General features: G+C 41.4%; 1 protein-coding gene across 1 annotated transcript; it reads right to left on the bottom strand.

The window, feature by feature from the left end:
- Positions 1-7,244: 7,244 nt before the first annotated feature.
- Positions 7,245-8,813, bottom strand: pou3f1 (POU class 3 homeobox 1). Its single transcript, XM_042490305.1, has one exon. The coding sequence runs from the start codon at positions 8,811-8,813 to the stop codon at positions 7,686-7,688; it is 1,128 nt and encodes a 375-aa protein (XP_042346239.1). The 3' UTR covers positions 7,245-7,685.
- Between the last annotated feature and the right edge of the window lie 4,042 nt (positions 8,814-12,855).

The raw sequence follows: 12,855 nt of genomic DNA, 5'->3' as shown, positions 1-12,855 counted from the left end.
AAGGCAATCTTTCAGCTGCTGTGCCTATAGATTTGTGAACGCTGAATAGCCATGTTTTTCTTTTTGAATATCCTTGATGAAGGAAGGCCATCTAAGTGTGCTTCAGGTTTTAGATGACCTTCCTATTGTTTATCTGTATGTCTCTCTCTACTGCAAGGTCTTGTCTTTTCTTTTCCTCGCCTCTTCTCTGCAGCGAACCTTGTTATTGCAGTCAGGAAGCATTGCAATGCCTTCGCTACAGTTGACAAAAGCCAGGCTTGAAGGTGAAGAGAGGGGACAACCTTTAACATGGGAATGCCATGTCCTCTTAGGCGCGACAATTAACTTTGCAACCTTGTGCAGTAGTTTAAAAGGCCTCCTCAGCACCTGTGCTGTGTGATTTTGGAAGTGTCATCCTGAAAAGACTAAAAAGAAAAATATAAAACCATTATTATTACTGCTTTGTTTGGTTAGTGTGTTATCCCTAATGCGTTTCCTTGGGCTATTTGCAACCTTTCGTCAGACATCCGACAAAATGAAGGCAGCTTGTGCAGTACAGATGATTGCATTTATCTTGCCTTTCCCACTGTGTTCTTATCACCTGTTAAGGTTGTCACAGCCATTGTTTAATACCAGCCAGCTCACTGAATCAGTCGTAATTGCTGCTGCTGAATGCCTCGAAACTATGACTTTCTTTTCATTGTATGCCACCAACAGTAACATCTATGTGCTGCTGCCTGGAGGCAAGTTCCTGAGATATTAGTTCTCCTCTCTCAGAACTGTTAGTCACACTGACAGACACCTGAGGCGATATAAAATGTCCCTCAAAGCCATGAAAGGGGGAGACGGGCTACTTCTCTTCTTCAAAACCTGCGAGTGAGGAGCAAAGAGAGACAGAGGGGAGTGGAGAGTAACTTTCTAAAGCCGCACTTAAACCCCTTCGCATATGGGGGCCATACCTTGGAGTCGACATGAAGGGGGAACCCATATAGCTACAAGGCCCAGTATCATAAATAACACAAGACTTCTCCTCTCCCGTCTCCGTCTCCTCCAGTTCACTGCTGGAGTGTTTCATATGGTAACTAGGTGTTCACTGTGTGGCCACATTGTTGCCCATCTTTCAAGTGGCTCAGAGGAGGAAACCTTGAGGTAGGGGAAGAGAAGGAATTTTTGATGAAAAAATGCATTATTCTGTTCTTTTTCCAGTCTCCATCCCCCCTTTCTCTGCCACTCACTGTGGGAGTGGAGTATTTATTACATAAACGGTAGGAGGAGGAGAGGAGAACTCGGCTGGAGAAGGAGGTAGTAATAGAGAGTAAGAAAGCTACAGGCTCTCTCACCTGTCAGGTTAAAAATGTGGGTTAGATGGAGGAATGAACACTTTTCTCCTGCACACTACACAGTAATATGGTGCAATGTACATTGTAGATGCCTTCTCTATGCAGTTAAATCAGTGTCCAGCATATGTTATTATTGATCCAACAGAATTTTAGCTTCACCTGCCATAAAATGAAAAGGATGCATTTATTAAAGGAGGTGCTTTGAGTCCGACGTGACATATTAACACACGGTAAATGATGCACCACATTTGTCTTTTTTCTAAGGTTCCCATCTGTAGCATCAACCTAACAGGAACTTTCTAATCAGGCACACTGTTTTGCCTTTATTTATCAATACTCTACAGTGTCTACTGCATGTCTCTCTGGCCTCATTTGGTCTTCCTTAGCTTTCTTCCAATTTTTTTTTCATTTTGTTGGGGGGGGGTTTGTCTAAGGACAGAGGGTATCATATGTTGTAAAGTCCTCTGAGGTAAATTGTGATTTGTGATACTGAGCTTTACAAATAAAAGTGAATTGAATATGGATTACACTACTATGAAATTAAAGTAATAATAATGATTCTTGGGTTGTAAGGATGTAAACTTGCTGGGTTGTTAGGGAGTGAGTAAAACATAAATAGGAGTTCTTTCACTACAATAATCTAATAAAATTGGAGTTAACACGGATGGCCTTCAGTCCTCTTTTTTTTCTCCAATCAACATTTGTATGTGGGGCCAATGTGGAGAGTAAAAAAAACTCATTTGTTCCCATCTCCATCACACCTTTAAACAATGCTGCTTAAGGCTGCAGGGATTGTGCAATAGTTCCATGATGTTTCAACAATGGTGTGTGTGCAATAGTTGTTATGTGCAATATTTTGTATGTGCAGTTTGGATTATGTGCAATTTATGGTGTGATTTTATGCGGCTAATGCTGTTTTGTTCATGTGTTTTGTTTTATTGTGACTGTGAAGGTGTTTATTGGCCCAGCACCTGAGCCCAAGACAAACCTCCCTACAGGGGCAATACAGTATATTGTATGTCGTATTGTATCGTATCGTGTATCGTATCGCATCGTATCGCATTGTATTGCATCGCATCATTTCGTGTCACATTGCATCGTATTGTATCGTATCACACGGCATCGCATCGTATTGTAGCGTAGTGTAGCGTATCGCATGGCATTGCATGGCATTGCATGGCATTGCATGGCATTGCATGGCATCACATCGCACTATACTGTACTGTATCGTAGCGTAGCGTGTCTTGGCGTAAATGGCCATAAAATGGGCCCCGTATGGGAGTGTCCACGGGTATCATATCCACACAGGTAGCCCAACATACTCCATGAGGACCCACTTTAGTAAACTCATGCATTTGGACAATCCCATAAAGGCCCCATTTTCAGTCGATTTACTACCCACATGGGCCCCACATACAAATGTTGGCTGGGGCCATGTGTAAGTGACAAAGTTACCTGTTGGAGGAGTCTCCGTGCAAACCAAATCTTGTTCTTACAAATTGCTTATTACTAATCTATAAAGCAGTCATAAATCGTTTGTTGTGCATTAATAAAGTATTAACAAGATAAAAACCCCTTAGTGGTACTAAGTAACAACATGCCGCTCTGCCTACCAGCATCTTGGTACTCCAGCATCACCCTATGTTTCGGATGATGTGGAATCCCAGGAATCCCAACCAAGTAAATTATTCAGCCGCTCCCATTATTTCCATAATTGCCAGCATTGTAGTGGTGTTTGTAATGTCATTAATAACAGGCGTTGGCGTATAATACGCTTAATGTTATTTATCTGTTGGCAGATAGCTTGATGCTGCTAATCCTCATTCATTTGCTGTGGATCAATGCAAATCCGCTAGCGTGAGTGAAATCCCCCTCCCCCTCCCAGAGCCGATGGTTCCTAATGTATTTTCCCACCATTAACCAGCCATAATCCCTGCTAATCATCACTAATCCACATCTCCTGTGTGTGACGATACTTCCCTGATGGAGGCATCGTGTTCACAAGCGCCCGGGCACTGCTGAGGCTGGAGCTCCTCTGCAAGTGCTGCCGAGGGCCCACTCAGTGTAGGAGAGCAGACTGCTGAGAGGGGAAGAGGAGGATAGGAGGAGAGGGTGAACTGTGCTGATTCGTAGGTCAAATAGCTGGGTTTTGCTGTTTTGTGATGAGTTCGGCTCATGTATTATTGATTTAATAGCATAATGGAGGTTGTGTCCCTCCATACGGCACAGAATAAAAATTGCATATCATCAAATAATAACAGTTGGTAGCAGTCACCACAATCTCTCTTGTCTGGTCAACTGTGGACTCCCTCTGTTTCCACATCTATGTTCACTCTGTAGGCCTCTGTGTTCATAGCATTTCAAACTATTTCTACTGGTCACCTAGAGGCCCTCAGTGGTCTGAGTGCTCGCCCTGATACTGAGAGGTTTGAATATTGATCCATGACTGAGTCACATTCAAAACTTTTAAAAATTGGGACCTGATGTCTTTCTGCTTGTCCCAGTACAGTGAACAAGTGACTGACTGATGATTATAGCTCGTAGGGGGGGAAACTACTTGTACACCCAAACAACAGATTGCCTCCAGCAGCATCATCCAACCAAAACCCAAATGAGGCACATTTACAAGCTTGATATCTGCCATGAAAAGGAAAACCCAACTTACTCTCTATAAACTTATACAAAGATGCAGACTACAGCCATTAAGAAGGTGATGTTATTTTTCATGCATGTATGAGCTGTGTGGTTATCATAAATGTGTAAAACTATGTAAGCAAAAATGATGTTATTATTTTAATTACTATATTGTTGTTTTTGTTATTATTATTGATAATTTCTACTGAACTCTAAGGTATAGCTGTGGTTGTGCAGTATCCATATTAAGCCAGCAGGGGGCACCTGTGGCCTGCTGTTCTCTGACAGTTGGTTTGCTCCCTGATGTTGGCCTCCTCTCGCCCACTTTGACCACCTCATCCAGCGCAGAGACACTTTTCTCCACTTGCATCGCAGTAGCACGAAAGGCAGATTTCAAAATTCGACGATCTTTATATTTTGTCCTTTAATTTAAACTTGTTTGTTTTGGAGCGCATGACACTACTTTACAAATGACCGCACACAAATTCATCCTTATGTATTTTTAAACCGTAAAAAACAAAATGAAGGAAAACGTTCGTTTAAAAATGGGTGTGAAGAGATGTCTAACTGACAAGTAAATGTAGTCGAGAAAATGTCTGTCCCCAAAATCTAAGTTTTCTTTCGAAACGGAATGCTATACTTCAAACTTTGTGTTGCGTATAGGCCTATTTGCGTTTTATAACAACATACTTTCAGCCAAAAAAAATATATAGATGTTAAAAAATATATACTAACTTGAAAAAATAGCAAAAAATATAATTTAAATAATACTCTAAATGTAGACAAGTTTAGCTTATTCAACAAAGACTTGAAAATTCAAGGCGCCGTGAACGCTGAGACGTATTGCTGCTGTAAAGCTTTGGACTTTTGTCGTTGATTTTGGGGGAAATTATACATAGCCTAAATGAAAACGTGAATGTGGTGGGAAGAATTCAAATATGTCAGCGCCTGCAATGTATCTCTCCATGGACCCAAACTGTATCCTGGTCTAATATGTAGATGTAAATATAGAAACAGTGCGCACTCCCGCTGTGTTGCGTGATTATAGGGACAACAGAGGGGCCCAACTTTAAATTTCATATATGATTTAGATAAATCGAATAATTATTTGGGTGCTGAAAACTTTAAAATATTCCGCCTGTGAATGTAGGCCTTTCTTTGCTCTTATTAAACTTTAGGGCCTGCCGTTTTTCGTTTTATCCTTTATATGCTTTTCTCTCTATCTTTGGAAAAGAGGCTGATTTTTTGCCTGCAGGCACCTCTGTCTCAGATCAAAGATTCGTCACAATTCGCCTTTTAAACGCTTAAAACATGACAAGTGGTGATGGTTTATGTAAGGAGAGCAGCTCAGTGTGACTGAAGGAGGCCTAAATAAACAAGTCACCTGGATAACACTAATGATAATAGTAGCAGTAATAATAAGCACTCAATGAAAAGACAATAATTCCGTATTGATATTGCACAATTTAATACTGCGATTATTACACAAAGATGTGAACAACGTCAGATACTGTGTGAACGTAGCAGGGAATGCCTGAGGTAAAATACTGTTGTCTATTCCCTTTAACAGCACATGTACACAGCTTCTGATTTAAACGACCCCCTGTTACATAACGAATCACTGCTATTTAAACTGAACACATGGCGAGCTGACCACTTCCCGATGCTCAGCGCACCCAACAGCATTAAACTTTATGATCATGTTTATCTTGTTTGCCTGCTGATGATGCCACAATAAACAGTAACAAAAGGACGAGTGGTTTGAATCTTAATGAAGACAAAAGACCATTTCTTGTATATATGTTTTATGTAAGTAATAAAATATTACTATAACATAAATATAAATGTGACTTTGCAGTCTACATTTAGCAGTCAACATACAACCAATGTAGTAAACAAAAAGAAAAAACATACTGAAATCCACTGCAACATAACCATTAACAGAGCTAAACAAAAAAGCTCCAAACACGTTTAAGAAATAAATATATATATATAAATGGTCAGATTCATAAATGAAATCATATTAAAATATCTTCTTGGAATTAGTAAGTGTACAAAACTGCCCGGAAAGAAACAAAACAAAACAATATCTCAGAACAAATACAAGTTTACATATTGGACATATTTACATATCGGAAATAATCCTGGCAACATTTTCTCTAAAATCTTTTTTTTAACTATTATCATTTTTTTTCTTGAAAAAAAAAGAGAAAAGTTTCCCTCGTCTGTATTGAATAGCACTGCTGTAGGTTTTTGGACTGGTCCAACATTGAGAAATGACACACAACGCATGAGATTTTCAGATTTCCTTTCAGGTCAGAAAAAAATAAATATATCTAAGTTAAGTCCCTCCATCGCTTCCCTTTTTGAAATTATTATTTTCTTTTCTCTGAATGCAGCGTTTTAATATATAATACAGTGGATTTGTGGGACAAAGAAAAAAACGGTGAACCAGATTGAAACGTCTAAAAAAACCAGACGAACAAAATAAAAATAAAATCATGTACAGGCGTGATATTCCGACATGGGGCACTGAAGTTACCTGAGTTATTATTACTTTTCATTTAGACCAATCTCTCTTGAAATGTTTGGAGTACAACAGGATTAACAGGCAGTAAGCAGTGTGAGCTGACAGCGCTCTGTGGTGATAACCAGGAACCTGTAAACATGGGATTTTTTGTGTTTAAGCCTATAGAGCTCAGCTCCACTCACAATTTTATTAACAAATATAAAATCGCAATAATAATACCAACGAAAAAAAAATAAGTGCTCCATGCAAAGAAAACAATAATTTGAACACAATCAACCCCCCAAATAAAATATTTTTTTGTGTGTTTTCTTTTTTTATAATTCCCCTTTTAGCGTCTGGTGCTATTTGCAAATTTCGACGTGGTCAGCTGCAAAGCTTTAAATGTTTTTAAGGCATGCAGTCAGAACTTAAACGTCCTGTTGCATTGGACTTTTTTTCTGAAATGTATCTGATCTTAATTATGAGTGTTTTCGGGTGCCATAATTTCCATCACTTTTCCACCATCAACTCCCACTGAGTAAACAGAAAATTAGAGGCTGCTCTGATGAGTTACAGTACCTATAGACAAAATAATAATAATAATAATGAAAGAAATCATAGACAGTCTGCAGAAAGAGAGACACTGAAGTTAAAGTATTTCCAAACCAAAACATCACACTTAATATAACAAAGAAAGTGTACACTAATATTCAGAACTGGTTAATCAGTTTAAGCCTGAAAAAGAAAAAGAAAAAAGTTCATTCAGTGTATTCATCTCCAGTGTTGATCATTTTCAGGCAGCCACCTCATTCTGGTGAGCGCCAACAGTTCAAGGTACACCAGGAGGAGATGGCCTCAGTTGCCACATTTAATTACTCCCCATTTGAAACAGCCATGGGACATCAAATTTACTTTATATGCCTTCTCCTCCATATAATTTTGGTAAATAAAGATCTTTGTTTCACTTTAAATGCGCACGGAATCAGTAATAGCGAATTTTTTTTTTTGTCTTTTTTTCTTGATTTTTTTTCTTAACATTTTCCCTCTTGCCATCTATTTGTTGGACATCTCCGAATACTACGGGCAAAACTCATCTGTTCAACTTTTTCAATGTCTCTTTTCTCTCAGGAAAACAAAAGCCAAACTTAAATACTGTAAACTCCATAGTCCCTTTCCCTTTTTCTAGCCCCCCGCAGAAATGCTCGGATTGTTCATGAAAACAGTCACTGTACAGGACTCTGTAGTGTGCGGTGTAGAGGAGGGGTCTCTGCTTGGGAATATACGTCCTCCATATTCGGGTGAGGGACCCCAACTGGTGTCATTCTTTTCTCTTTTTGTCTTCTGTTGCAAAACCAAACACGGACAACCTCTTTTTCCAACTGCAGCGTGCCGGCTAAAGTGCTGATTTCGTGAGCAGACGGCTTTGGGCATTTTAAGAAATGATTTTCCAGCGCCCCTTTCACCCCCACTTCAATGGAGGTCCTCTTCTTTCGTTTCCTGCCCTGCGCAGCAATCTTGTCCAAATTGGTGGGACTGCCCGTGTTTGAGTCTGTCTCCTCCAGCCACTTGTTTAGGAGCGGCTTAAGTTTGCACATGTTCTTGAAGCTGAGCTGCAGCGCCTCAAACCTGCAGATTGTGGTCTGAGAAAAGACGTTTCCATACAGGGTGCCCAAGGCCAAGCCCACGTCCGCCTGCGTAAAGCCCAGTTTGATCCGCCGCTGCTTGAACTGCTTGGCGAACTGCTCCAGGTCGTCGGAGCTGGGCGCGTCCTCGTCCGAGTGGTCCTGGTGGTGGCTGAACGCCTGCTGGGGCGACTCCATCTGGTTGTCGTGGCTGCCCGAGTCGTCGTGGAGCGGGTCCCGCATGCCGTGGTGCAGGGAGCCGGGCTGGGGACTCAGCATCGCGTTGAGGTTTGTGTATCCAGGCTGGGAGTAGACCAGCGACTGGTGCCCGTTGGATGCTGGGGACAGCGGGGATAAGTGGTGCGTCGTGGTGGGCGCCCACGAACCATGGTGGCTACTCTGCGTTTGCTGGTGCACCAGGTGAGATCTGTGGTGGAAGCCGCTGCTCAGGTCCTCCCGGGTCGCCTGCACGCTGGCTTTGTGCTCCTGCTGTCCGATGTGGGTGCCACTGGACCAGTCGGTGTTGGAGGTGGGCAGCCACTGGTGGTGCGTCAGGCTCATCGGGTGTCCCGTGTTGGTCGCCGCAAGCCCTTGCAAGTACTCGTGGTGCATCATTTTCTGCACCTCTCTGTAGGTCGTCCCCTGATGCATCCTATCCGAATCCGGATGCATGAGCGGGTTAGACGGTAAGGAGTTATTCCTCGGAATATACTGAGCTGTTGTCGCCATGGCTCCTACTTCGAAAACTGACGAGCACTTCGGAGGTCTCCAGGCTTTAGAGCCAAAACGCAACAACCTGCTCTGGGAGGTCTTGGGGAAGAGCGAAGACACGCCTCCCTTCCGTTTGTATTGGCTCCTCTCCGATTCAAGCCCACTGGGGACATATTCAATAGGCGCAGGGTTTCAGACCATGGTACAGCGCATTTTTCACACAGGATGGATAGAGCTCCGATCTTACATATGTTATAGAAAAACACATGTTCTATTTATTAAATGTCTCTTTGAGTTTTTAACAGTCGGACTCATCTTATTTCACCTGCGCGCAGATAGCCTCCTGCCTATCTTATCTGCTATTTTTTCTTTCTCAAATTCTCCTCAAAGAAGGTGAACAGGGCTGCAGCAGCGGGGTTTGATTAGGTTTTCCTGGGTTTAAGATCGGTTGTTTTGCAAATAACCACGTGGGGGAGTACGGGGATCTTTTTGAAGGGTCCCCACCTCCCCACCCCTCCAACCTACACACATGCACTTCCAAACACGCACCCGTGCACCTTTATAATAGGTCACTGATGATTATAGCGCTCCTCATTTTAAATAGATTATAAGGCACGATGCTCCAGCTCTGCAGCCACCCACACAACGAGAGGCGTGTAAATAAGCGCTCTGTGATGTGTGTGTGAATGCTGCCTGTAAATGTGTGACAAATTTGAAAAGCATTTGCTCTATTTCAAAGCCTCCGCGTATGTCATTTATTTGTATTGTCTCGGTAATTTTCAATGTTGTATGATCTCATCATCACCACCCACTTAGTTATGATAGGCCAAGATACTCTCTCTCTTTCTCACTGCAACCCCCCTACACACACGCGCGCGCGCACGAACGCACATATAGGCTAGTGCAGGTGACACATGATACACCCAATTCACACATCTTATTTTGAAATCAGGAGCGCAACAGTGGACGTTATCAAGGTTTATATCTGATAACAATCTTTTATAATTTATCATAAAACAATCTAATTTAATTTTAGATGACACTCTATTCTCACTGCCAAGCTCCTGCACTTCCTCTGGATTTTCCCTGGAAATTTAGATTTAACGCGATTCAAGAAAATAAAACAGGATATGTATATATATATATATATCATTCACCTCTCGAAGCATTTTTACTAAGCAGCAACTTGGAGAGAGAAACCTTGTGTTTCTTCCTCCTGGCTCTCCTTCCTCACTACCTCTCCCGGTTGATCTGATTATTTTTCCCTTCACGTTTTGTCCCAATAGCAAATTACCAATTCTATGAATTGCAAAGCAGCCTCAGAGACGCTGAGGGGTAGAGAGAGGGGGGGAGATGCGAAGATTGAAAGGGATCTTTGCAAACACAATCACGTTTTAAATGGAAATGCGGGGCTTTAAACAAATCTTACATCTCTCCCGTTCCATTCGCCTAAAAACTCTGCAATCAGGCACATGTTCCACTCCTTCTAAAACAGGAGCTTTTTGGAAGGTTTTTCAGGCGCAACAGTCCCATTTTAATCATTTACCTGAAAGCAATGTTTTGCCTTTTTTATCTCTGCCGCGTGTTTGTTTGTTGTCATCTTCCCCCCATGCGACTATTCTCTGTCTATTTACAGGACGACTCAACGCTAGTGTTCATTTTAATCCGGGACTACATGACTAAAAGGTAAGTTGTCTCCTTTCTGCTGTGACCGCGTCCTTGCTGTACTCTTGTCTCCTACGTTAACAATGTAGCGAGTGTGTGTGTGGAAAATGTTGTCGGGGTCACAGGTGCTCGTCATCATCTCTTGAAAGGCGTGGTTTTTGTCCACCCATCCTTTTATATTTTTATTTGAGATGAGTGGGAGACAATCCGCGCGAGTTATCCGCGTGTCATTTTAGGGCAATTTATGAAGTGTCATAGTCAGATTTTAAGATATATGGGAATGTTTTCAGTACAATACACCTCTTATCGGTGGTATGTGTCATTTTAAAGACACTTCTATTGATTAATGTGTTGCATTTTGCAAACATTTTTCTTTAATTTACGAGAAACAATAATTCGCATGATTAAAATGCCTAATTCTAACATGGGAAAAATTGAACTACAAAACATGATGCATGTATTGGACAAAGCATTATTTATCGTAATTAACAGATGATAGAATATAACTGGAAAAAAAATCTATAAAATGTAAATAAATAAATAAAACACGTAAGATAATATGCTTCTCTAACGCGACTCGTTAATGGGAAATCCCAGCCAGGACGTTTCTTCTTGTCAGAGTCTTTAACTCCTGAGAGACCTCAGTGGCTGCGTGTCACTGCTATAAGGGACCGGAGCTCCATGCAGCTCTCAGTTAATGAAGATGCGTTAGCCATTCAGTCATTCTTGTCTCCCAGTCTATAAAAAGCAGTGGTTTCTCTGCCACACAGACCCAGTCTTGTGCTTTGCCATGCCAGCGAGGAGCTGCTGGAAAAGAAAGATCCAGATGCTTTGGCCCTTTTGTAAAGAATATGGCCTTGTGTGCGCTGAGGTGCATTTTTGCCAGGACGCACGAGGTTTCCATGGTGCGCTCGATGAAAGGGATCACACAGAACTTAGTGGTGAATGACAGGCCGTACAGGAAAGAACGGCTGGAAATGAAGACGATATGATGGATTTTAAAAATATGGGGGGGAAAAAAAGGGGGGAAAAAAAACGCGACGCGCACTCAGTTTGAACCGCAGGGATGAGTGTGGAGGAAGCTGGGTGACCCCTTTGCCAGAAATAAGTGTGTGCACAAGTGTCTTCTTTGTATCGCCCTGAAAACACATTTCTCTGATTTATTTCTTCACTGTCTCACGAGTTTCTTTCTTGTCATGTCTTGACAGAATGTGAACATGCAGGAACAGGAGACACACTAAAACTTACACTGTATAAAGAATTTCAACATGGGCAGGCCACTAGAAACACAATTCTTTTTTCTGACCAAACATGATTTACTTTATTTTCTGAAGACGCTAAATGCAGTGACTGTATATCGGTACTACTGTAATTTAGGGGTTTATTTATTAGAATGAAGGACCTTTTCTTTTTTCAGTCAGTCACGTGTTAATCTCTCCCCCAGGCTAGTTAATATGCAGCAGTTATTGTGAGGACGCACCTCAGCCAAGGGGACAACATGAACCCTTCAATTAAGCAACTTTCCATCTTCCTCTCTTTAATCAGAACAATATGCAATAAGTAAACATTTATAAATACGACCAATAACAAATAGAGGAGAATCGTGAAATTATGTCAGAGCATCTTCTATATACACATAAGACAATAAAATAATGCAAAACGAAAATTTTAAATAATCCAAATTCTATTTTAAGACATGAATTAGTTGGGGGGGGGGGGGGTTTAAGTGAAAGGTACTCTACAGTTTTAGAGCAGCTTTTTTTTCAGTCCCCGTCCCAAGGCTATTAATATGCAAACGTTTAATTAAAAAAAAGTTTAAACCAATCACCATGTTTTATTTCCACAGGTGTACCTGAAATATCACGCTCACACTCTTAAAATCGGCCTCGGCCTCATATTAGATGTTAAATACGAGTCTCCCTCAATTCCAGTGGGAACATTTCGACCTGCCACAAGCTATGTTTAGATTTTAAAATTCATGTGATGTACCCCCCCAACTACAGCGAGTAGAATAATATCCACCAACTCACTCAATCAGATAATTGTATTTCGTTTCCAGTTTTTTTCTTTTTCTTTTTTTTTTTTTTTTGATAGACATGCGTAATAGGCACTAAATATGCACTCGCAAAAAACCCTGCTTGCCCATCCATTTTGAAGACCAAATCGTCCCGTGCTTTTCAGGTAACTTTTTTCCCTTTCTTTTTTGGCTAATGAACTTGGGCTATTCTGCCAGCATCCCCCTGAGAATGCGACGGGGGGAAACGCTTCTCTTGTGGTAAAAGGTGCGAGTTTCTTCCTCTATCTCTCGGCTAATTAGGCGGGGTCTGAACATGCCAGAATGAATATTCATGAATGGCACCAGCGCGCAATTAGTAGTGGAGAGAGTTCCCAACTT

The sequence above is a fragment of the Plectropomus leopardus genome, chromosome 7 (genome assembly GCF_008729295.1).
Source record: "Plectropomus leopardus isolate mb chromosome 7, YSFRI_Pleo_2.0, whole genome shotgun sequence".
Taxonomy (NCBI): domain Eukaryota; kingdom Metazoa; phylum Chordata; class Actinopteri; order Perciformes; family Serranidae; genus Plectropomus; species Plectropomus leopardus.
The sequence above is the reverse complement of the archived record's forward strand: the minus strand, read 5'-3'. Positions and strand labels throughout refer to the sequence as shown.